Source organism: Mastigoproctus giganteus, chromosome 10, assembly GCF_048544385.1.
Source record: "Mastigoproctus giganteus isolate SK-2022 chromosome 10, ASM4854438v1, whole genome shotgun sequence".
Taxonomy (NCBI): Eukaryota; Metazoa; Arthropoda; class Arachnida; order Uropygi; family Thelyphonidae; genus Mastigoproctus; species Mastigoproctus giganteus.
In genome coordinates this window covers 163924613-163951386 of record NC_143584.1, presented here as the reverse complement: position 1 = coordinate 163951386, position 26774 = coordinate 163924613, and the positions used below count along the sequence as shown (strand labels likewise).

Genomic DNA, 26774 nt, shown 5'->3' with positions numbered 1-26774 from the left:
AATCCATCCTAAAAGGGTGTGCCTTTGGGGAGGCATTGTTTAGGCTAAAGATACATGTATTCTTGTTAATCCACAGAGTATTATCTAGTTTAAGTATGGAATTCTTTCTCATCCGAATGAAAAACTGATACTGAGCATCCGTTATGATGCTGACTTGTGCACCTTTCCATTCCTTCTCTTCCTCTGTCATGCAGCACCGACTGCCATCATAAAATGGACAAGCTATAACTATGAGTGATGAACAGGGGTTCAGTCATTGGAATTCTCACACACACACACACACACACACACACACACACACACACACACACACACACACACACACACACAGTGTTTGTAAATTTCACTAGTGAGCAATTTAAAAAGGTATTATAGACTTTGTAGCCTGAGACAGTGTCTCAGAAAAAGCAATTACACTGATCAGTGGCCATGTATGAAAATTTCATTAGATAAAATTAAATTTTAAACATTCTCAGCCTAAGTAATATTTAATACAATATATTTGTGCTCTGCAGCAGTGATGAAATGGTAACATCACTGCTAAAGAGGAATAGCTATTTAGTTCCACTAATTTAAATGTGCTGTTGTAAGCTATGGTCTGTGAATTGCTATTTTGTATTCATATTGCATAGGGACATCCAGTGACATTGGCTGGATAGTGGTTAGACTCATGTACTCCAAAAATACAGTCCTCCTGGCATTCAAAAGTGCTGATGTTCTCTATCTTTAATTTAATTCATTATGGAAGTGGCACTCCTCCTTGGGTAGGGGGTCCTACATTTGCACAGCTAGGAGTGAGCATCACTTTGCTTCTTTCTTATTTTTATGATTTCATTTTATTTTGAATATCAAGATATCTTGGTAGTCAAGTAGCAGAATATCACCAAGTATAACTCTAATTGTAGCATTAATATACTGCTAGATTAAGGGTGTGTTTTCCACAATAGAACTTAATTTATTCTAAATTTGGTTAACTCTTAAGATGAAGGTTTTAATCACTATCCTTCCATACTGGTGGAAAAGGCCTGTCTTGATAGGAAGAGGTTTAGATTTTATTGGGGCATTAGTGACAAAGGCTATTATGCACCAAGACAAAGTCAAAATGTCACAATAAGTATTGGCAACCTTTGAAACCCTGTCAAAAAGTTTTTCATGTACGAGACTGGATAAAAAAGGCAGTAAAAATTAAAAATAAGTGTTTTATTTTATACAGATGTAAACAAATTAATAATTTGTAAAAACTTATTTTAAACAGCTGACACATGGTCCCTATCATATAAAGTCTGAGTGTGTATGGCTTAGTCTGATGGTTAAAAGTGGTAAACTGTGTATTACTGAAACTTATATACAGTATTCGATTAAAATGTGCTTAAAAGAATTCAAGAAATGGTGGTGCACGCGCACACGCGGGGAGATCAGAAGAAAGAAATGTGTCAGATGACTACGTCCTATGCGTAGCTGAGCAACAAGTTCTTTACAGTTCCTGTGCAGACTGGAACTGCAATGTTTCAACCACAGCTTAATCTGATGTAGTTTGTTTGTTACCTGCCCACACTAGACACCTTGCCACTGCAAATATATCTTGTTGCATATTATTTGCCTGTAGTCTGTATAAAGGAGCGACAGGCTAAGATTATTCATAGCACTTGCTGATTTGGCTACAGTATCAGCCATACCATTTCTGCCAATCCAATGTGGCTAGGGATCCAGCAGGCGTGGGCTGGATAAAGGTCAACTTTTCATCAAATATGAGTCCCAAGTTGCGTCATATGCTTTTTCCATATTGAAGAAGGTGGATATCTTGTTTTAGGACAGCATCTCAAATAGATGTTTTCACTCTGACCAAATGGTCCAAAGTGACCTGTTCCTTCAGAATCTGCACTGAATGCTGGAGAGGAGGTCATTTGATCCCAAATGCCAAATAAGACAAGCATTGACCATTTTTTTACAGATTTTGCACAAATAGTAATTTAGAGCAATAGGGTGATGGCTTGTTGTAAATTTAGGATCCTTTCCTGACTTAGCAAAGGCAAGAATGATTACCTTATTTCTGTTGTATAAGAGGAGCAAGTAGTCCATAGATTTTAGTTTAAGGTACTTAATCATTTTGTAATGGATGTCATCTGGTCCAAAAGCACTTGCCTTTAAGGGTGAGAGCTATTTTAAGCTTTCAAATGGTAAGTGGCCCAATTACCAGTAAAAACACTTTGATGTAAAATAAGTGTGTTTTTCATTTTTCTGTTTTGAGGATCAGGAATTCTGGGGCTTAAGATGATGTTGCTAAGACAATATAAATATAAAAATGTTTCTCCAAGAGCATTTGACATTGACATTGCAAGTGAATCTGCAATAAAACATAACCTCCCCCTCCCTTGAATATGCTGTATTAAAGGGTTTTGTTAATAAACTTCTCAGGATGTTTCAGTTAGTACAATATCAGCATTAGTTGACCTGAACAGAAGCTCATATTCAATTCATTTTGTTTACAATGCTCCTTGTATTATCATACAGATATGTTATATATATATTTTTTAATTACTGTTTACTACCCTATTACATTCCTTATAGCTACTTTAACAAGCTTTTTCTGTGGCTTGTGTCTGCCAGTAATCTGAATGCCTGTTGCCATGCATAATGTAATTGAAGATTGACACAAGTCCTTTTGAGGAGGTGCAAGGGTAATCTTAGTCAATGCCACTAACCTGTACCTGATTCCCCTAATCCTCCCAATTAACTATTTCCTCCTTAAGACCTCCTCTGTAGCATCAGCAAAGACATTTGCACTTTCTATGTCCAAATAAATCAGCCTTTACTAAATAAATTCCTGTCTCACTGAGGCAAGCCACAGTTGAGATTTACTGCTAAACTGCATCCACTGAAGTTGGGATACAGTAAATCCCAACTGCAGTGGATTATCTCAGAAAACTGACTTCCCAAATACTCCAGATAATTGCAAGTCTACTGTAGTTGATGTCTACCATCAATGATAAAGAACCACATACATTTTTTCAAATGGGAGTGTGTAGCCAATGAAGTTGGAATGTGAAGCATTTACAGTTGAAATGATGGTAGAACATCTGTCCCTACTTTAGAATATTTTCTTCTAGCACAGGTCCATAATTCCTTATTTGAAACCCCGTGAGGCCAGATGTGGTTCAGAATTTTTCAGATTTCAAAATGGTAGTATGATACCCATACCACATTACCATAATATCCAGGCAAGGTCTGTGGCAGCATACGTAAGCAAACATCAATATTTCTGCAGCAAATCTTATGAATATTCACCCTGAGTGGGATAAATAAAGACTATAAATAGTATTACAGTTTATTTAAAAGGAAAGCATTTAATAAAATTTCCAACATATACAAACTAAGCTAAATACCTGTATATATACATGCAGTAAAGGTACATTACATCTGGCTTGAGGAACTTGGAGAAGAGGGTGCATCAGTGTTATCATTGCCATCAGCTTGGAGTCAGACATCTGAAGATGATCGGGAACAGGGTTCACAAGTGATGAAGCAGCACTGTGACAGACAGCCTTTTTAAAGACTTCTTCCAGTGTCATCTCTCTCACTAACATTGGTTTCTATCTAAGCAGTAAACTGTCATAATATCTTGTTCACTGATAAATGCATATTGTTCAAGGCTATCAATTAACTGATCACACATTTTCACATCATCCATGGGGAATTTTTCCCATGTTCCTATTGTCATAACCATTAGGTGCCTCCGTAGCCAGGTGGGAAGGAGCAGCAGTGCGTAGCACATGCTTCTTGATTAGACGGGGGTTCGAGCCACAGTCACCACCAAATATGGAGGATGCGGAAAGGTCAGGGAATGACCACCGCATATCCCGGGGCAGTATGACCTTAGTTGCTAATGCTCCTAAAAACCAAATAGCAACATCACCATCATCATCACTACTATCCACAATGCTTATTTTGTTTTAACACCATTTCACCAATTTCCTCATTACTCGTTTGTTTGTTATTTGGTTTTTAGGAGCATTAACAACTAAGGCCATATTGCTCCGGGATATGCAGTGGTCATTCCCTGACCTTTCCGCATCCTCCGTATTTGGTGGTGACAGGCTCGAACCCCGGTCTAATAAAGAAGCGTGTGCTACGCACTGCTGCTCCTTCCCACCTGGCTACGGAGGCGCCCCTCCTCATTACTCAATGAATGCACAACAGGTGCATAATTGTCAATGTTCAGCAATTCGATGTCAGCTTCCTCTAACTTATTTGCATTTCGGATGATAAACTTCTGGCATAAGTAAGGAGGTTTGATATCATTTTCTTTTCCTTAGTTACAAAAAATCTTTCAAAGTATTCATCTGCAGGTTTATCTTCATCAAAAATCATTGTAAACCAAAGTCTGTGCCAAGCATTAGTAACTGTGTAAATGGCATCCTTAACATTGAACTCTTTCAGGAAGGAAGCCTTGGATTCCTATGCCTCTGTTGACTGCATTAAGTATAAAGTTCAAAAAAAAAATGTCATTATACTGGCTCTTCATAGAGTGTAAAATTCCTTGGTCACAAGGCTGTATTAAAGTTGACACATTGGTGGGGAAGTAAATGCTGAAAGCATTACTTTTCACAAGAAGTTCAGCAGGGAGATGTATAGATTAGTTGTCCAGGAACAATAAAATTTTCCAATTTTATTTCAGTCCAGCTTGCCTGCAACGAGCTTGTACCACTGGTATGAAGTGAATATTGAACCAGTTAAAAAATATTTGTCTGGTTACCCACGCTTCCTTATTGGCATAATAATGCACGAGTAAATTGCGTACACCTTTCAAACATCTCAGATGTTGCCTTTTTCCAATCACTATCAACTTTAACTTTTGAGATGTTTCAGTAGCATTGTAAATTTGTTCAAGACCAAGGTGTTCATCAGATATTATTTTAGCAAATTTCTGAATGTAATTTTCAGCTGCTTCTTAATCAGCAGAACCTTTTTCACCCCAATTTTCAGATATTTTGTACCATGACATGTCTCCAATTTCTGCAGCCAACCTTCTAAATATTCACACTCACCTTCAATGTTCAGTTGTTCGTGGTGTGTTCTAGCTTGTTTCATGACCAACAAACCAGTTAGTGGCATACATTTACTTCTTCATTGTTGAATCCACTCTTTCAGCACAAGGTCAAGATCTTCATTTTTTGCCTTATACACTGTTTTCCTATTTTACAATAGTTTCTGGTCATCACTGTCAATGTATAACTTCAACAACTTGTCTTTCTGTTTCTTTAAGTCATATACAGTGGTAGTTCTACAGTAAGATGCCACACAGACACACCACGATCAAACATCTGGCAATAACTGCACTTTCTGCACTATCACTAATGAGAAATGCTTCCTTTCTTCTTCTCACTGTTACTCATGGGGATATCTGTAGCTCTTTTTGACATTTTTACACCAAAATTAAATTCAAAATAACAAAAAAAAAAAAAAAAAAAACCAGAGAGCAATCAGACACGTGACTGATAGAACTGATCATTCTGTGCTTACATTAATTTGTATTATGCATATAATAGCGTGGCAGTATAAGCACACGAACCGGAAACAAACATTTTCAGATTTTATTCATTTCTGATCTTTGATAAAGTATATGTTAACATGTATATTTCTTAATTATATATTGTCCATTAGTGTTATTCAAGAATTTAAAAAATCCTGTTTATATTAAAAATAATCTTTATTATTGTCTAACATTGAAAACATAAAAGTTTTATAATTAATAAAAATATTTTTAACACAATGTTCAAATTTTAGAAGAATTACAAAAGTGTAATTAATCGTGTAATTAATACCAATTAATTGTCTTCATAATGTGGTGACATATGACAACATAAAATGCAACTCTGTATATAGTATTGTCTGGGTTACTGTAGTAAATCTATAATAGAATATAAGTATCTTGTCTATGTAACTGACACCTCTCACCTGCTTGGGTCATGTCGAGCACACGAGTGATGCTCCATGAAAAATCTTTCAATTTTCAGATAAGGGATTGTGGACCTGTATAACTCGACGGAAATGAAAATAAACATGTTTAGGTTAAAGTGAAAAACAAACAAGTATTCATTTATTATTTGTTGTGCGTGAGATTGATCAAATATCAAGACATTTTAAAAAATATATTTTATCCTTAATTTGCTTACTTAAGAGGTTTCTTTTTTAATTTCAGAAAGGCCATGTCTCATGGAGCCAAAGAAAGTGGAAAGAATTCAAGACTTCTACATAGATACCCTGCGAGCCTATGTGGACAACCACCGTCCACCTGGTAAAAATTACTTTGCCAGGTTGCTGTCCATTTTGACTGAGTTGCGATCTTTGGGCAACATGAACTCTGAACTGTGTTTCTCACTGAAAGTACAGAACAAGAAATTGCCTCCTTTCCTGGCAGAAATTTGGGACATTCAGGAATAAAGACACTCCTGAAAAACATCATTCCACTGAAGCATGCTGTTCTACCATCTGCAAAGTTGATTCTTCTGGCATTGAAACTTTCATTCCATCACGTTGAGAACCAAAGCAAAGTTGCAATGCCGTTCTTCATTACCATGCTTTCTGTTTTCCTTCGGATAGCCTGCATCCACGATGTTGGTAGTACCTGCCACTTTACTGTACAAATACAATGGAATTTTTTTTCCTGCATCCGGAATATGCAAGACAGATTTAGCATCTGCAGTGGTGCTCATGTTAACTTCCTAGGCTGTGTGCTCCTAAGGTTGTGATTTTTTTTTTTTTTTTTCCAAAATAACATAAGGGTAATTACGTTGATGGACTTGAATCTGACACATATATATATAAATATATATATATATATATATAAATAAGCAGGACATTAAAAATGCCAGGCAACGCACAATCGTGATGGCCATGTTGCAAGACAGACATTCAGGTTTTGAATTATTTCACTAATACCGGTGAGCTAACCCATACCAGCCTCATTTCTTTGTTATCCGAGATCTTTGCACTTGCCTCATCCCTTGCACAAATTGTCATTGGCTTCATCTGAACAGAAAAATTATCCATTAATCATCATCATACAATATATAACTTTAACAAAACAAAAAAAAATTAATAAAAAAAAAAAAAAAAAGGACTCAAAGTGTTACATTATTAGAAAAGTACCTCGTGTATGGGGGGAGGGGACTGGGTTATCAACTATCCAATGGCAATTAAATGTTAAGAGGCCCTCCATCATAACCCTGGACTGGTGCTGCCATCTCTAGATGTGTTCAGATGTAAGCACTTTGTTTCTTTGTATATTAATAGAAGCTGTGGTCATGGGATTGAAACAAAGCAGCATTTATCTTCTGGCATTATAGAATAGTCCTGAATGTTTTTGTCCTCTCCTCTCATGTGATATGTTTGTACATGATGCCGCAGTACTTCTGTTACAAGCTTGAGAAGTTTATAGTCTGTTAAGAGTTACTAGAAAAGCAAGTTTCTTAACTTCATATACCCACTGTTTGTGTTGTCCATCTTCTTTATTTGTTGTTAGGTCTCCTCACTAAACAGTAAAAACAGCCATAGAAAAGAGCCTTTTGACAGGCTTTGTATATAGTCCAGAATGAGTTTAGGTAACTTTAAGGGGAAAGGTTAGAAAATAAAATATAATTCTGAAGCAAATGCATTTCTTAAATGTGTATTCTCCTTCGTTACCTAATGTAAATTATGAGGATGATGGGTGCTTTAACGTTAGCAGCTATTCCAAAAAATTATATATAAAAATAGGATGGTAGGGGAAATTATGATTAAAGAATGTTTCTGAAAAACTGAAACAATAACTCTCTCTCTCTCTCTCTCTCTTTTTCTCTCTTCTTTTTTCCTCTAAAATGACTATGTAGAAACCTCCTAGCTTGGATACAAGGGTAAAAATAAATAGCACTCTTACAGTTGTATAAAATTTTTTCAAAAATGACCCATAGGTGTCAGCCAAAACTATTCTTTCCTCTGTCTGTTTCACTTTATTCATTTTTGGAAATATACCTTTGATGGGGAACTACCCTAATGCAACTAACTCCCGGTAATCCCTTTGCTATATGTATATATATACATATATGTATAACCACCTTCATAGTAATCTGGGACATCAACAAGAGAGCAGCTGTGCCTGGCACATCCGCTGCTAACGTTGATGGCTTGATGCTGAGATTAATTCTGAAGGGGTGAATATTGTGATAGAACACTGTTATGATACAAATGAGTATGGCCTTAAATTTGGATATTAAGGGTATATGGGTACATAGTAGCAGCTTACCATGTAATATATGTTTATTGTAACTTCTTACTAACATTATAGAGAATGATGGGAAGAATGAATAGAATTGTCAGTTTTCATGGCTTCCCTCCTTGTATACGAACTTTGCATGTACATAGTATATTTTAATGAAAGTTTTACTGAAGCGGTTTTAGTTTATTCATAAGTTTCAGCCTGTGTAACTTTAAAGCTAGGTGTAGATGATTTTTTTTAAAATGAAATTTGGTTTGATTTCTCTTGGATATCATGTATAAAATGTGAAAAATACTTAAATTTTATTTATTTTTCGTATCGTAAGTGTACTCCACATATTGTATGAGTAACTTGCTGCTTCCACAACTGCCTTAAATTTGTAAATAAATATTGCTGTGCTTTAAAATATTTCTCAGAATTCTAATTGGTATAAATGGCATGTAATGCCATATATATATCTAATGGGTGCAGGGAATAGTATATATGACAGGCAAGAATTCTTTATCCTCCTGGGATAAAGAATTTTATAAAATTAAGTTGTTTTTTTTTTAAAATAAAATAAATGAACCCCAGATTTGAAAATTGTCATAAATGTAAATATTTAAGGGAATGAGGAGGGAAGGCATTGAAAATATTTCTAAGGAATACTGGGATTGGGTACTCCTTTTATGTAATTACAGATATCTGCTAGAAAAACAGACACTGTAGAGTACCTAAGCCAGTTTCTAACAGAAGAAGGTAGATGAAAATGCTGTTCATTCCTTCTCAGGAAAGCTCAGTCAGAGATGTAAGGAAATAAGCTATGCCTCTGAAAATGTGTAAAAAAATGATAAAAAATACTATGGAGGAGGGTGCTATGTAGAGGGTTTTGGATAAACTTAGAAACCTCCCCATATAATAGTGTATGTAGTGCAAGTTGGGTTGGTCTCCTGGAGGGGGGACATCTCTGTTGTACAGAAACTGATTGTAACTTTTGTGATGTTCTATATTTTTCAAATTAAAATTAGCCACATTTACTATTTGCCTGAAGTTTTTATTTTTGATAAGATACATTACATTTGATGTGGTGTTGTCAACTATTGGTATCAAGTTTCCAGAACTGCAATTTTTATCAGAAATAAGTATCATTCACCACACTAACAGAAACATTCAAACATCACAACTTAATATTCCATACAATATATACCACTACTATAATCAATATATGATTTATAATAGTTCTGTTCTATTTTTAAAAAGGGGGCAGTTATTAAGAAACAAAGTTATTAGAATTTGTAAACTAATTTGAATCCCAAATTAATCTTCCATGGCCATAATTATGAGAAATCCTTGGATTCAGGGGAGAATCCTATAGATTGGAGGTATGCAAATATGTCTCCTATTCACAAATGGGCAATTACGTATCATGTATCAAATGGGCAATTACGTATCATCTAAGCTCGACTTCTGTTCCAGGGAAAATAATGGAGTCAGTCATTAAAGAAGTATTGCAGGATCTTAACAGGAATGGAATTATATAGAAATCACTGCACAGATTTGTTAAGTGGGGATCCTGTCTGACCAATCTGATTAGCTACTGTGATACAGCAACAAAGGAATTGGATGCAAATAATTTTGACATAAAGCTTTTGACACTGTTCCACATAAAATATTGTTCTACAAATTGGAGCAGTGTGGCATTAGGAGCAAGTTACTGCTATGGATAAAAGGATGACTGAGTGGCAAAAGACAGAGGGTCGTTATAAATGGACACTGCTCTTCTTGGAGTAAGAGCTATACAGTGTAAGGAAGCCACAGGCTGCACTGGCTGGGAAAAAATAGATAAGAAAATACAAATTATTTGCTTCCCTCCTCACACAGGTAAATATATAGTTGACCCTTGAATTTATTCAAACTGTCAGCCTCAACTACCTGTGAAGGCAATGAAGGGAACCTATTCCAGCAATCAACAACTCGCTGGCTAAAAGAAAACTACCTATAATCTACTCTAGACCTCTTCCCCTGTAATTTGAATTTATGCCTACAAGTTCTGGAATTCTCTATAACAGTGAAAATTCCACCATTGTTCATTTTACTAACCCCTCTCAGAGCTTTAAAAACCTGAATCAGGTTACCTCTAAGGTGCCTGGTTGCCAAGCTATATAGCCCACATATGAGTCTTTCTTCATATGGTCATCCATCTTTGGACCCTTTCAAGAAGCTCAATGTCTTTTTTTCAGATGAAGTCTCCATACTTGAACACAGTATTCCAAATGTGGTCTTACAATTGCCTTATACAGTGGGACTGTGACCTCATATCTGTACAAGATAATGTTCGATAAATCATTGATAGGACACCATGGGCTTTTCTGGCTGCTTGTTTACGCTGCTCAGATTATAACTCCCAGATCCCTCTCTTCTGCTATTATTTTAATTCAACCCCACCAAGTGTATAATTTATTTTGGGGTTGCTATTCCCCAAATGTAAAACCTAGAAGTTTGCTGCATTAAAACAAAGCTGTCACTTTTATGACCATTTTTGCAGCCTGTTCAAGTCATCCTAAAGGAGCGCTGCTTGGTACTGATTAACTACTTTACCAATCTTTACATTGTCTGCAAATTTTGACATCAAGCCTTCTATCCCTTCATCAATGTCGTTTATGAAAATCAAACAACAGTGGTGCAAGAACTGATCCTTGGGGGACCCCACTTCTGACTTTATACCAGTCTGAAGAATATCCATTAATCACAACCTTCTGCCCTGCAGCCACCCAGAAATCCATCTTAGAATTTTTCCAGTAACTCCAACATGTTCCAGCTTAGACAATAACCTCTCATGATGGACTGTGTCAAATGCACTGCTAAAATCCAAATAAACCCATTGTTGTTTTGTGTATTTATCAATGAAGGTATATCAGGCAACAGGTATATTACTGCAACAGGATTAAGAAAAGTTAGGCAGATGGGCTGAGAAGTGGCAACTGAAGTTTAACATTGACAAATGCTGCTGTTGTTGTTGTTATTATTTGGTTTTTAGGAGCATTAGCAACTAAGGCCATATTGCTCCGGGATATGTGGTGGTCACTTCCTGACCTTTCCGCGTCCTCCATATTTGGTGGTGACGGGCTCGAACCCCGGTCTAATCAAGAAGTGTGTGCTATGCACTGCTGCTCCTTGGCACCTGGCTACGGAGATGCCCCATTGTACAAGGCAATGGTCAGGCCACAACTTGAGTACTGTGTACAGGTCTGGAGGTCTCGTTTTAGGAAGGATGTAGAATTGCTACAAAGAAGGGCAACAAGGTTGGTGAGGGGAACAAAGGTGTTCTCTTACCAAGAAAGGCTTAAGTTCTGCAAATAGCAGAACTTAAGCATCTGGAGACCAGGCACCTGCGAGGTGACCTGATTGAGGTGTATAAGGCTTGCTCAATTCATGGACTGAGCCAGCTCAATGCTGAAGGGATTCTTCCTCTTGCTCAGATTACAAACCTGAGGGGGCATAGATTCAAATTGAGGAAAGACAGTTTTAGAATAGATGTGTGAAAATTTGCCATTAGCCAGCAGGTAGTTGATTGTTGGAACAGACTTCCATTTCTTGTTGTGGAAGTTGATAGCTTAAATAAATTTAAGGCTGAGCTAGCCAGGCATTCGCTAGAGCGAATGGATGGGTGAAATGGGAGGGTTTTTTTTTTTTTTTTTTTGGCTGATGCCAATGCTAACTAAGTCGAAATTGTTTCCTATATCCAGCTCATGAGTAATTGTATCAAAATTGCTTACTAAGTTAAATGTGATTTTCCCTTAAAAAAACCATGTTGTGTTATTATTCAGAATGCCATACTATCTAAATGTACCTGGATTGCACTCTTTAATCATTGCTCTAAGATTTTCCCTACCACTAAAGTCAGACTAACCAGTGTAGTTACCAACTTTGCTCTTAGAACCGCCTTTATATATTGGTGATATGTTGGTACTTCTCCAATCTCTCCTAATTCCAAAGATGCCCTCATAATTAACTTCAATGGTTCAAAAAATGTTATTAATGGAGTCACTCAGGGTTCAGTGCTGGGCCTCTTACTGCTTACAGTATTTATTTAAAGCACATCATGATTATTGTCCAAGTGTAGATGATACAAAGGTTGGCAGGTTGGTTAATGACAGGAATCAAGGCATATTACTGCAGCTAGACCTAGATAAATTAGGCAGACATGGTAGGTGAGGTTTAACATTGGTAAATGCAAGGTATTACATATGGGAATAACAACAATTAGGTGATGGAGAATGAAAGAGACCTAGGAGTAATTGTATAGTCTGACAAAGTTCTCTGAGCAGTGCAAACATGCTGCTGGAACAGTTCATGAGGTTCTGTCAATTATATACAGGTGTGGAATCCCCATTTTAAGAAAGATGTGAATCTCTTGGAATGGGTGTGGATTTAGTCAAGAACACAAAGGGAGAGGGGACACTCTTACCATAAAAGACTGGTTCTGCAAATTGCAGTGCTTGGAATCTAGGCTGCTCCAAGAAGACCTGGTTTGAAGTGTTTATGGCTTTATATGGATTGAGTAAATTTAATGATGATGATATTCTAACTCTTTCTCAGACAATGCACACAAGGAGACAAACTCAATTTAAAAAGGATGGCTACAGCATGATATAAATTTAGGGAAGAAATAGACAAGATGGACAGATAGGTGTTTTTTTTTTTTTTTTTTTCTTTGTGGACGCTGTTGTTATTTGGCTTTTAGGAGCATTAGCAACTAAGGCCATATTGCTCCGGAGATATGCGGTAGTCATTCCCTGACCTTTCCACATCCTCCGTATTTGGTGGTGACGGGCTTGAACCCCGGTCTAATCAAGAAGCGTGTGCTACGCACTGCCACTCCTGCCCACCTGGCTACGGAGGCGCCGTGGTTGACGCTGTATAAGCTCACTTCCTTACATCATTTGCCAGCACTAACAATATTTATTATTTGCTAAACCCAATTAAAAATAAGTGAATAAAATTTTTAATTGAATACACTAGCCAACAAAAAATATTTTTTGTCATACCTCCACAATGAAAATATGTGATTCTGGAAGAATAAACTTGCTGATTCTCAAAAATCACCATAAAAAGTCTCTATCACATCTACATCAAAAGATATACTGTTTAATGTTAAAATAAAGGGATATATATGTACAAAGGGTACTAGGAAAGTTTTGCAATACAGCTTTGTTTATTTAATTTTTTCAAAGTAATTTCCTCTACATTCAATACACCTCTCCATCCTCCGAAACCAATCTTTAAACCAGTTCTGCCAAGTTTCACTAGGGAGTAAAGCACACTCGTTGTCCCAAGCCCGTAGAAGGTCCTCATCATTGGAAAACCGCCTCCCTTTTGGCTTCATTTTCACATGCGGGAACAGTGCAAAGTCGCAGGGAGCAAGGTCTGGACTGTAGGGAGGGTGCTCGAGAAGTTTCAGTCCTGTCGTGGTCAAATATTCGGTGCAGGCTTTGGCACGGTGAGCTGGAGCATTTTCGTGATGGAGGTACCAGGCATCCATTCTTGACTTTGGCCGCAGGTTCTTCATAGATCCAATGACTTTAGGCAGGCATTGTTCAGTATGCCACTTAGCTGTGACTGTCTTCTGCGTGTCCAAAACGACACGTTCCACAATTCCACTCGATTTGAAAAATACAGCTATCATTTTCTTCTTTACAGATCGGGATTTTCTGACAATTACGAGTGTGTCGTCATCATCAAAGACCCAAACTTTGTTTTGAGCCTTGGTCGGCAGATCGTAATAGTACAGCCAAGTCTCATCATCTGTCACGATGTTGTTCACATACCGAGATTGTCCCTTATCAAACTTTTTTAACATCTCCCGGCACCAAGTCACACGTCGTGTCATCTGCTCTTCAGTCAGTTGATGCGGCACCCAGAGAGAACAAAGTTTCTTCACGTGCAAATGATCTTGCAGAATCGAACGAATTGCTGGTGCATTTAGGCCCAAAGTATCCTCTATCTGTTGGTAGGTCACTCGCCTGTTTTCGTCAAGCATTTTCCTCACAGCAGTAATGTTTTCCTCCGTAACTGACGTTCGTGGCCTTCCCGGCCTCTCAGAATCCTCCAGAGTGAAATTTCCCCTTTGGAATTCTCTATACCACCTGAATATCGTTGTACGATGTGGACAATCATCATCTAGTGCAAGAGTCATTTCTTCTAAGCACTGGTCTATGGTTAAACCACGCATGAAATTATACCGCAAAACTGTCCTTATCTCATTTCGTGACCACGATGCCATCGCAAGCACTTTACACTCTCACTACTAATCGACTTGGCACGGCGGCTACTATGCACGTATGAACATGTCTCAACATGCAGCAACAAGCAGCTTCCTATGATTCATTGTTGCGTCATATTGCAAAACTTTCCTAGTACCCTTTGTATAATTCAAGTTTGTAATACAAGTTTAAAAAAAAAAATTACACGTTCTCTAACTCATTTAACTTCGGAAAAAAAAGTCATAAATCACTGAAAAATAGTTATATTTCAATAATATATAATCAGCATACCTGTAATTGTCCTTAAAAATGTTTGCTACTAAGGGATTTTCTCTTGAATTCTTTCTTACTCTCCATCACAAGAAACCATCAGTAATCCTCCATCATTACAGGATCCCAGTGACCTTGGTACTGCTTTTCCATCATGGAAATATCTTGATGAAACTGCTCCCCTTGTTCATCAAGCACATCTCCCAGATTTTCAGGGAAAAATTCAAGATGGGAATGGAGAAAATGAAGTTTCAACAGCTCATGATTTTGTAGGACTCGAGTAAATTAGACACCAACATTTCATAGTTTTCTTCTTTCGTATTACCCAAAAATCCATGTACTACCCACCTTAAATGATCGGCCAAGCTGCCAATTCAACCTCCTTTGACTGTGTTTCAAACATGTCTTTCAGGAGTTTCCTAATTTGGGGTCCTGTGAAAATTTTTCCTTAAGTTTGGCATATGTTAAATTAGGAAACACTTGTCAAGTATGCAAAATCCGTTACCCTCTTTATCTAGTCCCTTCATGAAATTTTTCATCAATCCAAGTTTGATGTGCAGGGGTGGAAGAAGAATCTTGTTTGATTGTACTAAAAGGAATATACAGTTGGAACTCTCTTTAACAAACTTCCATATAGCGAACTTTTTTGATCTCCCCGTGGTCATTACATTGAAAGCAGTTTCTGTATAATGAAGAAAATTTCCGTATAATGAACTGATTTCGAGAGACCTTGGTACGCGTTGTTCGCACTTCTGGCCTTTAGGCAATAGAGCTGACGCTGCAGAAAGCACAAATTAAGGACTAAAAGGATTAAGAATTAATCCCTTTAGCTTTAATAGCTAAAGGCTTTGATCCCACGAATTAAGAGCTAAAACATTTTACAATTTAATGGTGCCTGTAAAACCCTGCAGGAGGAAACTGGCCAACCACGGTGCGGAATAGAAAAAGATGGAAGTTTCTGGGAGAGTCCTTTGTGCAGCAGAGGGTCAGCAATGGCTAAAAAGAAATAAAACCTATACAACTTATACACTACTATAGCGAGAAGTCCTGCTGGTCAGCTGTCCACAGCCATTGGTAAATATTAAGGCATATTCCCCATGTGGGCATTGGCTCTGGTCAACCTATTTCTACCGTAAGAATCCTATTAGAGAATTATGAGAGAGTGATTTTCCTTTATCTCAGAAATTCATCTGTTGTTTTGAAGAAATGAATCATACACTTTCACTAAATTTCACCTGTCTCTGCTTACATGATAGCTACAAGTGGTCCCTAATTTCAGCATTGTTTTAACTGCTGTGCAAGTAACCTTAGTGTCTAAGAGGAGATCCTTGAGTGTAGTGTGAAAAAGTGGAAATGTAGATCGGAGCTTTAAAAAAAGAAAAAGAAATCACTTTAAAATTTAGTATCCCTGCCAGTAGTGTGTCAACCATTCTGAAAAACCGTGTTTAGATTTTCAAACTGTTTGTGGAAATGGGACCCAGTCGGAAGAGTGTGAAATTATACCTTTGGGAAGGATGTAGATGAAGTAATTTTTAAGTGGGTGAAGTTGATTCAAGACCAAAACATGCCAATATCAGCTATTAATAAAAGAAAAGGCTATGGAGTATGCATCTTTTCTGGGACACAAAACATTTTAAGGCAGTTCTGGTTGGCTGCACAAATTTAAAGAGCATCATGACTTACTCGAAAAAGATTTCTGATGAAAGTGGAGTCTAATCAAAGAAGACCATGCCCATTGGAAAGAAACAGGTCTATTTTTTAAATGTTTGCAGAACAAGACACTGACTTTTAAAGGTGATAAATGTGTAGGTGGTAAAAATAGTAAGGAGAGAATTAAATTGGTTGCAAATATGGCTGGTAATGAAAAACAAGCTTTTGGTAATAGGCAAAAGCAAACAACTCCTATGTTTCAAGAATAAAGTTGTTAGAGTTGAACTACAACAACAAACTTGAATGACAAGCAGAATTTTCGAGCAGTGGATTTTAAATTTCAATAGAAGGATGACTAAAGAAAACAGAAAAATCGCGTTGATTGTCGATAACTGCTCTGCCCACCTTCACTCGGTAATTTCGAAACTTACAAGTGTGAAGCTTGTTTTCTTCCTTCTGAATAATTCGTCTTAACTTAAATCCAGCCAGCGCGGGATTTACATATAAGCTAAACAAGCTACACCTTAGGGCTCACGTTCCAAGGGGGCCTTGCTCCATCTTAAAAAAATCCTTTTTTTAATATTGTCAGAGGTGAACAGTAAGGGAGAAGGGCCTCATACATGTTATAGCTTAAGACCATGACAAGTTTAAATCCAGCCATGACTGCAGCTAATGGACCAAGGCATTATCAAGAATTTGAAAATGCACTACCGAAGGTGCATACTGAAAAAAATTATACCGAGAATAGAAACCAACTAACCAACCTATAGATTCTGTTATAGAGATGTGCATATCCAAGTTGGCGAAAGTATGAAGTCAAGATGTGACAGAAGCAATGATTAACAATTGTGCAAAAACAGGTTTTGCTAAAATGCTAATTAACAGAGATGAGAGGTTTGTTTGTTTTTTTTAGTTGTTGGCACATCGGCTTCTGTGGCCATAATGCACCTCCCAAGGTTTTTGCAGTACTGTGATCCAAGACCGAGGCGGGATTTGAACCCCTGACCTTTGGATTGCCAGGCATGCACTTTACCCACCAGGCTGAGATGAGAGGGATGAACTACTAGAAAACATTGAGCAATCTTGGGAAGAGTTCCAAGCGAGGTTTGATCAGTGGAGAAATTGTTCTTGACGAATTTTTAGGAGTTGATAATGATGTCATAGTAGCTGAATATCCCAGTGACTCCAACATTTTGGAGCGTATTTAAAGAACTAGTGACGATATTGATGATGAGTTGGATGAAAATGAGGGCAATATTAAACCTTCCAAACAAGAAACGGCAGCATTTGAAACTTTGCATCGAGGCCTTCAGTGGGAAGAAAATGTAACAGAAAATATCTTAGTGGTTAAAGTTTAAACAAATTCGAACATTTTTATGAACGGTGTACAGTAAAATCCAGTGTACAACAAAAAATAAATAAATTATTTACAACATAATTCTTAAAAGTGTACTAATATATTTTGCACATCATGTACGTAGTCATTTCTTAATATGTATGTATTAATAAATTGTTTTGAAATGTTAAAAATGTAACCATTCCCACTTCTTTCTGAATTTACAGTATTTTTCATTGTTGAAAGGTCATATTTTTTTTGTAACAAAATTTCTGTATGACGAATTTTTTCAAGGGAACGAATTTCATTATACAGAGGTCCGAATGTATTTTACATTACATTGTCCTGGTATGAACTCGTCCCGTTTGTCCCACAAACACAAAAAACAACAATATTTTGTGACCCCCCCCCCCCACACACACAAACCAATAACCTTAAGATCACTGCATATGTTCCAACCATAATCCTGGTATTTTATAGCATGTAGTCATGCTTTCATGACTTTAAGTCCAACTGAATGAAACACAGGAACTGATGGAATTTGCTGCCATTATGAAGCAAAACTGCTTTTAAACTTAATTTTCAGGCCATAAATAAATAAATGAATAAATGCCATTTATCTGACTTATGCATGACATCTACTTCTTTCAGAAGCCCAGTAATGTCTTTGCAAAAACACATACTGTCCTCCGTAGCAAAATATTTTGAAACACTGAAATCTTTGTTCCTGCTGCAAGTATATTTCACCTCTGTAACCGTTCAGCTTGTTCTTTCAGTAAATTTAAGTCTCAAACCAAATCATTCAACTCATCATGTTTGACACCTCGCTACCTGAACTTACTGGCCGATAGTTGACATCTTGTGAAGTGGAGGCTTCCAGGGAATCCTCAACTTGAACTTGATCACTATTACCTTCCCCACCACTGTTATCCCAAGTTTTGTGGGACACTGGGTACTGGCAAATTGCAGAAGGTATATTATAACACATTTGCTTTTTTTTAGACATATGAGGGTCGTTTATTAAAGAATCCCCCTCACCTACTTCCACATATCGCAGAGTCATGATATTTTGTCACTGTGCGGAACTGGCTGAATTGCAGAAGGTATATTTGGATATATTATAACATATTTGCATTGCAGAGTCATGATATTTTGTGTGTAGCATCATACATATCTCTGTACTAAAGGTGTAAAATTTCAACCGTCTTAATTTATTTTTCTCTTACAGAGCTGAACGTGTGACAAAGTAGCATCATGGACAAAGTTGAAGCCAGAGCTGTAATCTGATATCTGTTCTTGAAGGGGAAATCTCCTAAAGAAATCCATGAGGAGATGACTGCTGTATATAAGGCTGAAGCCCCATCCTTGAAGCCCCACTGGCATAGACAGTTTAGGTGTGGTCGGAAATCGGTAGAATCTGAGCCCATTCCAGGTCGTCCCCATTCAGCCATTGATGGCAGCACGATCAGAAAATGAGTCGTTAATTATAGAAGATTGCCGGATACCTGTGCATGAATTGTTCCAAGAGGTGAAGATTAGTGTGGGCTCTGTTGAGACAGTCCTTCAAGACCAACTCCATTTACAGAAATTGAGTGCAAGATGTATTCCCCAATTATTGACTGGTTTCCAGAAGGCTGATCAACAACAGAAATCACAAGTTGTTAGCCCTGTGCCAAAAAAATGAGGAAGACTTTTTCTCTTGTCTAATCACTCAGGATGAAAGCTGGATACACCATTTCGATCCTGAAAGTAAAAAGCAGTCAATGGAATTGACTGCTTTTTATCCCCCCCCCAAGAAGGCAAGGGTCCAAGCGTCAGCAGGAAAGGTCTTGCTGACAGTGTTTTGGGATGAGAAAGGCATAATAATGATTACCTGCCAAAAGGTAGAACAATTACAGGTGCCTATAATAGGCAACTTACTCACAAAATTACAGGAGAAAATCAAAACATGTAGGTGTGGCATGCTGTCCAAAAGTGTGAGAATGCTCCAAGACAATGCCCCAGTTCACACTTCTGAAATTGCAACAACACAAGCGGCCACTTGTGGATATGAAATACTGCCCCATCCAGCACCATCGGAATTCTTGTTTCCTTCCCTCAAATCATTTCTTTGGGAGAACCCATTTCCCTGGTGACGAGACACTCATTTCTGCAACAGAGTCATGGTTCAAAGACCAACTTCACCACTTCTCCAAAAATGGTATCCGTAGCCTCATCCATCGATGGGAAAAATGTGTAAATCTGCACAGTGGCTATGTAGAGAAGGACCTAAAACCTGTGCCAAGAAGCAACAGGCTAGCACCTCTGCAGCTAGGTCAGGGCAATTCTTTATTGAACCACCCTCGTAACAGATATATTTGTCATACAGAAGTAGCAATCATTAATGTGGTTAGATGGTTCTCGCCAAACCACAGGGACTGCAAAAGGTAACGCTTTGAGTTTGCCACATAACCACTTCCTAAGGTTTGTCTTGATCACCAATTTTACATCCAAAATAAAAATACAAAAGTTTTGTAATGTCATAGATATTTTTCCTTTGAGCCTTTGGGGTAAACCATCCACAAACAACAAAAAGTGTCTGGATGATTGATACACTTCCTATGTGTCTGCTTATTCATTGTAGCACTAAATAAATTTCTGAAAATGTAAATTCAATTTTGAACACTACAATATAAAAACAACACAAATTCAATTTTTATCCCTACACAGTACACAGACGTGGCAACTTACTAGTTCTACTCGTGTGAAAACACTGAAAGGAAAAATATTTGCGAATCAGCAGGTATAGTCTGAAATTATTTTACTGCTACTGCAAGGGTTGTGGGCTGCACCTTCCTACTCTCAAGGAGCCGCTTATGTTTGGATGATAGACGTACAACCCTGAGAACACATCATGATCAGTTAATACTTGGAAAACTTTAGCACAGCCTACAAAAATCCTCACCAAAAACACTAAGTGTGCTCTCTTCAAATTGTAAATTGTTGCATCATAATTTGAACTTAAAAACCATAGGTAGAAGTCTGATTATGTTTATCACAAGAAAATAAAGGCCAAAATCAATTGATAAAATAAGAGAATTAGCTTATATCTGTTAAAATAAATCAGTAAGCCATACATTACTGGCTAAATTAGCATATTTTGGTAAAATGCAACTCCCTTTATATTTAATAACTTTGATGTGATGTGAAACTATCATGGTGATTTTCAAAATCTACGCATAAAAATTGGTTAAAAACAGCATTTAAGTTCTGGGAGGTAAAAATCGTGCTGGTTACTGTTATCAAATGAAACTCGACTTTCAACAACAAACAAATCAACAAGAGAAACCGATAATAATAATAATTATTATTTTTAGAATTTTCAAGGCCACTGATCCTGAATTCGGTTTATAGCAGTTGTTTTGGTTTGGTTTGGTTTTTAATGGCGCATTGGCAGCTAAGGCCATAATGCGCCAAGTCAATTACGTATAGCAGTTGTCAAAAATATCACACCTAATTCACCTTAAAAGTTTTGTTAGATGTTGCAATTTTTTATATAAACAGTATGATATATTCTGAATAAAATCTAAATGTTATTATAGCCAAAGTTTATACTATAAAATTTGGCAATTTTTATATGGTAGGATGAAGTGTCATTAGGATTTTTGAAATTGGTTTTTAAAATACTTACACAGAATACATCAACTTCATACCATATATAATTCTCATAAGTACAGATTTTAAACATGATTGTAGTATGTACTTTGTCAGACGCAGTGAAAATTTAGTATTTTTATCTTACAACCATTCAAGAAAATTTATAACTCCAGAATCTGTTACAATTCCCAATAAGAACTGGGTTTGAGTGAGTAGTATTTAAAACTAAACTGGATTGTACTGAGATTACTAAGAACTTGCGTGATTTAGATAAGGATAAGGATTTGGAGGGTAATGTAGTTTCATTTTAAAACTACATTACCCTCCAAAAAGTATCTGAACAGCACATTGGTTTCACACTAGCGTACACAGCACTCACTTCAATAGTGTCAGTCCTGCTTTGGTCAATATGACACACTCCATCCTCCTATGTAGCTTTCTGCCAACAAATGACTGCAGTGGGCATAAGTCCTCCATTCTTCCAGCCAAAAAGTGACCAGTTAAACTACCAATGTGGAACATATCAATCTGGCTCTCACCTAAAGGTGAACTGGAACTTTAGATGAAAGCCAGACTGACATGTTGGCATAATGCACAAATGTTCCATAGGGTTTAAATCAGGATCTTTATGCCAGCTATTCCAACTTCCATTCATATCAATAAACCATTTTCAGATGTCACTGGTAGTATGGCATGAGGCATTATCCTGTTGAAACAAGCATGGATCTTTATCAAAGAACTACCACATTTTGGGGAGTATGAAATTGTCCAAAATGTTAAGGTGGGCATCAGCATCCATGGTCCTCTGCACAACCAAGTCCTAGATTATGAGATCAGCCCCATACCATAACCCTATCTCCTTTGAGCTTCACCACTGGCACAATGCACTCCGGCAGCAGACATTCTCCACCCCACATCTGACCAGAACGGTGTATTTGTCACTCCATATAACCAATTTCCACTGCTCTATGGACCAATTATGGCATTCATTGCACCATGCAATGTGATACAGATTGGTGATGTTTAGCTTATGAGCCACATCCTCCAAACACAGGTGAAAACTAAGGTTTGTAGAGCTCTGTGTAGATATTCATACAGACCTCGACACCTTTCAACATCTTAAACTCCTAGTTGATGTTTTGCAGGGATGTCCGATTATCTTATCATACTACCCTTCTGTGGATCCTCTGGTGACATATAGCAAGCTTCTGTGGTCTTCCTGTTCATTGACGGATGGTGGTTACGTTGTAGGTGTACTGTCTATGCAGGCTGGAGGTTGCTCTCAACTCCAGTAAAGGTCTCTTTGTGGAGAAATGCACACTCCTAAGCCAGCCAGTGAGAGTAGTGATTCATGTGTAGTGGTGTGTGGGTTGTGTTGTTGCATTGTTGTGACCGGCCATTCAGTTACTGGGATTGGCTCTCAGCTGGAGGGCCTCTCTCCCAGCATACAACCCTGGGATGTGGACCCAGCCATCTACTATCTTCTCTGTCAGGGCTGGCCCCAGCTTGTCTTGAGTAAGACTGGTTGAGTCCAATTTTTATTGAAGATGCAACAGAAATTTTTATTGCAGTTTTATGCAAACAATTTTTATCGCACATGTGACAGAAAGAGAGGGAAAAAAAAAAAAAAAAAAAAGAAAAGGGTAGAAAATAAACAAGATCTGGACAAGGAACAGGAGGCATCCACCTGGGGGGGGGGGGGGCAGAACCTAGAGGGACAGTGAGTGGGAGTCACCAAGTCCAGATGCTGGCTGACTGAGATGCCAAAACAATGAGGGGCAAACCAACTGTAATTAAGTACTAGATGGAGTACTAAATTAAGGTTAGATGCTTATATAAATAAATAAAGGATTATACACTAAATTAAACCCAAATTTAGTAAAGTTAACTAACAATTAAAAAAAAAAATTATAATTAAGTACTAAGTGGATACTAGGTGATCCTATGAAATACAGTTACTAACTCAAACTTAATTTTAATTAACTATTTAAGTATATATATATAAAAAACAAACTGCAATTAAGTACTAGGTGGAGTATTAAGTTAAGATTAGACAATTATCTAAATAAATACAGGTTGACATTACTAAGTTAAATTTAATTAAGTTAACTAGAAAGTATAAAAAAAAAAAAAAAAAAAACTAAGTACTACATGGAGAACTAATTTCAGGTTAGATAATTATCTAAGTAAATACAGGTTGACATACTATATTTAACTTAAAATTAATTAGGCTAACTAGTAAGTTTAAATAAGGAAAAAACTGTGAAGTCCTAGGTCTTATGAAATACACAATTATATACTAATTTAGACTTAGTTTTTTTTAACTAAGTTAACAGTAAGTGAAATAAAAAAAAAAAGTATGGTATACATACCCTTGCATGCTAGGAGACAAGTTTAACCACTATAACCCCTCCTTTGCAGTGTTGTAGAAGTTTATGCAAGAATATTTGTCACAGTGAGTCTCCTCACCTCTCCAAAGACCCAGCATTACAGGCAATGTATCAAGAGCATGCTGTCCCTGTCCTTATGCATTTGATGGTTATTGTCTCAGGGCTGGTTGTTATCTTCACAGAAGGTTTTCTCTCTCTCTCTCTCTCTCTCTCTTAGTATGGTGAGAATTCAGCAGGTTGGGTTTTTTTTTTTTTTGGTTATTTGTGGTTTTTTTTTTTTTTTTTTTCGGAGCATTAGCAACTAAGACCATACTGCTCCGGGATATGCGGTGGTCATTCCTTGACCTTTCCACATCCTCCGTATTTGGTGATGATGGGCTCGAACCCCGGTCTAATCAAGAAGCGTGTGCTATGCACTGCTGCTCCTTCCCACCTGGCTACGGAGGCGCCAATTCAGCAGGAACCTTATTAATTGGCTTCCCCATGGTACTGGGGACTTTACAAGAACCTTCTTGGCAGGTGTTGTAGTTCAAAATCAAAATGATCACATTTTTGGATGTTAACTCCAAAAATGTTAGGTTTATTTATCTATTGAATCCTCAAAAGAGAGGGGAGGTTCCTAATGATGTACATTTATTGGATGAGTCTCTGCAAAGTTGTTTGTAACAATAATTATCCCCACCTCTCCATAGCATTTGGAGGTGGGGAAACGTAAGAGACTTACTGTTCTTGTTCATTTAATGCCTAAACAAGGCTGGTGGTTGTCTCTATAGAAAAAACTACTTGTTTATATAATGGCATTTCAGCTATGATGGATGGTGGTAACATTACGCTTCTATTTCATGACATCAATGACAACTGACTTTGGATGGTGCAGGTTGTCAACAATGTGCACAAATCAACAAGCCAGCAATGTGACATCTAACAACCCCCCCCCCCCTCTCAAAATCAGTCAGCTTGGCTCTATGTGCCATGACAAGAACTAACTTGTGTGGTTCATAAACATTCTTAATATGGTCTGAATCATTTGCTTATCCAGGAAGGTCCAACAGACTGTGAAAACAGTCTGTTATATATTGTGTATACACAATATATAACATGGAAATTGCAACAACACCATATAGAGGCAGGCAAATGATTGACAGGGTTTGGGGGTAGAAGAGTTAAAATGGCAGACAAAACATGATGTGTGATCATGTGAGAGGCATGCATTTGGGACCCCTTTCTTGTTTTAGTAGACTGCTAAATGAACTGCATATGCTTTTGGTACAATATCACAGAAATAACCACCTGAACCCCATTAGAGAAAATGGCAATGAAACTGCAGGAGGTTGGGCTGATCATTACAGCTATCACTGCATGGATAAGGAATGATGTTGGCACTGCTGGACACTAAATTCAAGAGCGCTAAAACAGATCCTAACCAGGCTACAATGCAAGACCACGGCATGCAAGGACCAGAATCTATTGCGAACAGTAGTGCAGGATCCCTTGGCCATGCTTAGGCAGCTTTGAGGTGACTTATGGGCAGTCAGCAGTACAATTCTGTCTCCCCAAACAAATCAATGCAGTTTAGACGATTCCAATTTCGAAGTGCACCAACTATCATGCTGCCTGCTGCTAATGTTGCAGCATAAATCTCAATGACAAATAGAAAGTGGCGATGTTCGCAGACAAATCCCAGTTCTAAGACAGGAAATATCTGGCAGCTTTCGGAAATGTATAGTGGACCAGCCTCTGGTGTAATTCTGTGGGAGGCATCATACGCAGCTAAACACCTGGTACACATTTGGGACATTCTCACCACTCAATGTTACACTGATGTTGTGTGGCCCATCACTGACATTCCTCAAGAATGAACCAGGTACCATACTTCTGTAGTCTAATGCCTGCCATTACAGTGGATGTTACCACAGACAGGCTACATGATGTGAATGTATTGCAATGGTCTACAAGCTCACTGGATCAGTTTTCCATCAAACACACCTAAGACACCATGGAACCCCAAATCCTCAGGATCTACCCACTTCCCTCCAGCATGCACAATGCAGGAGCCTCAAGCATAAGCTATTGTGTGAATGACTATCTACACCATGCCAACCCAACCCAGCCCAGAAGACAAATGTATACATTGCCATCTAGCTGCCTGTGTTTCCACACAAGAAAACACATTCAGAAAACTCAACTCAAGAAAACTGATTAAAGTCTCATTGTATATGCTGCATTCTCACATTATCCCTAGGTTTCCTTATGTATGTTGGAAATTTCGTGGGAATCTCTCACCATTTATTTGTCATTGCTGCAATTTCCATGCTGTATAATGTAGATTCAAGCACTGTAAAATTTACAAACTATTCTATTATAAGCATTGAATCAGAAGCTAATGGTGCTAGTTTATGGCAAGAGTGGACAGTTTCTTTTTTAAACCAGTAGTAGACACACTCATCCCACAGCAGCAAAAAAAAAAAAAAAAATAATAATAATAATAAATAAAATAAACCAAAAATTAAAATATCTATTAGAATTATTCAGTGTGAATTTTAGTATAGCTTCAAGTATGAAGCTGGAGATTTGGATGTAAGCCAATTGTGAGATGCATTCTTATCCTGAACTGCCTTGGCACATGGAAAAACCAGTTTTTTTTAATAATTGTGCCACGGTTTAAACATAGGACAAGAATTAAGTGTGGAATGAGGGATAAAGGATTTAATCTATACAAGAATAATTTCAATGAATGATCTGAGCAGGTATCAGGATCAATAGATTTCAAACAGTAGTCCAGCCAAGAAAAAGTTATATAAATCACACAGATCATCCCATTTCACAATTTTTTGTAATGCCAAATGATGCAAGTGTGACAAGGGATAAATGATCATCAGCGAGTTGTGATGATCTCTGACATGCCTAGAGAATAGCTAATATGAACTGTGCATCTTGCAAAAGTTATGAAGCCAGATTAAAAAACATGTTTCTTCATTTATAACCCCATTGCTATG

General features: G+C 37.4%; 1 protein-coding gene across 1 annotated transcript in view; it reads left to right on the top strand.

Moving 5' to 3' along the window:
* Positions 1 to 9242, top strand: part of LOC150079446 (ecdysone receptor-like) — a 146755-nt gene extending 137513 nt beyond the window's left edge. The window contains exon 8 of the mRNA XM_090382834.1: positions 6200 to 9242. Coding sequence (XP_090238960.1) covers positions 6200 to 6441 — 242 coding nt within the window. The 3' untranslated portion in view covers positions 6442 to 9242. The remainder of the gene's footprint in view (positions 1 to 6199) is intronic.
* Positions 9243 to 26774: the final 17532 nt, after the last annotated feature.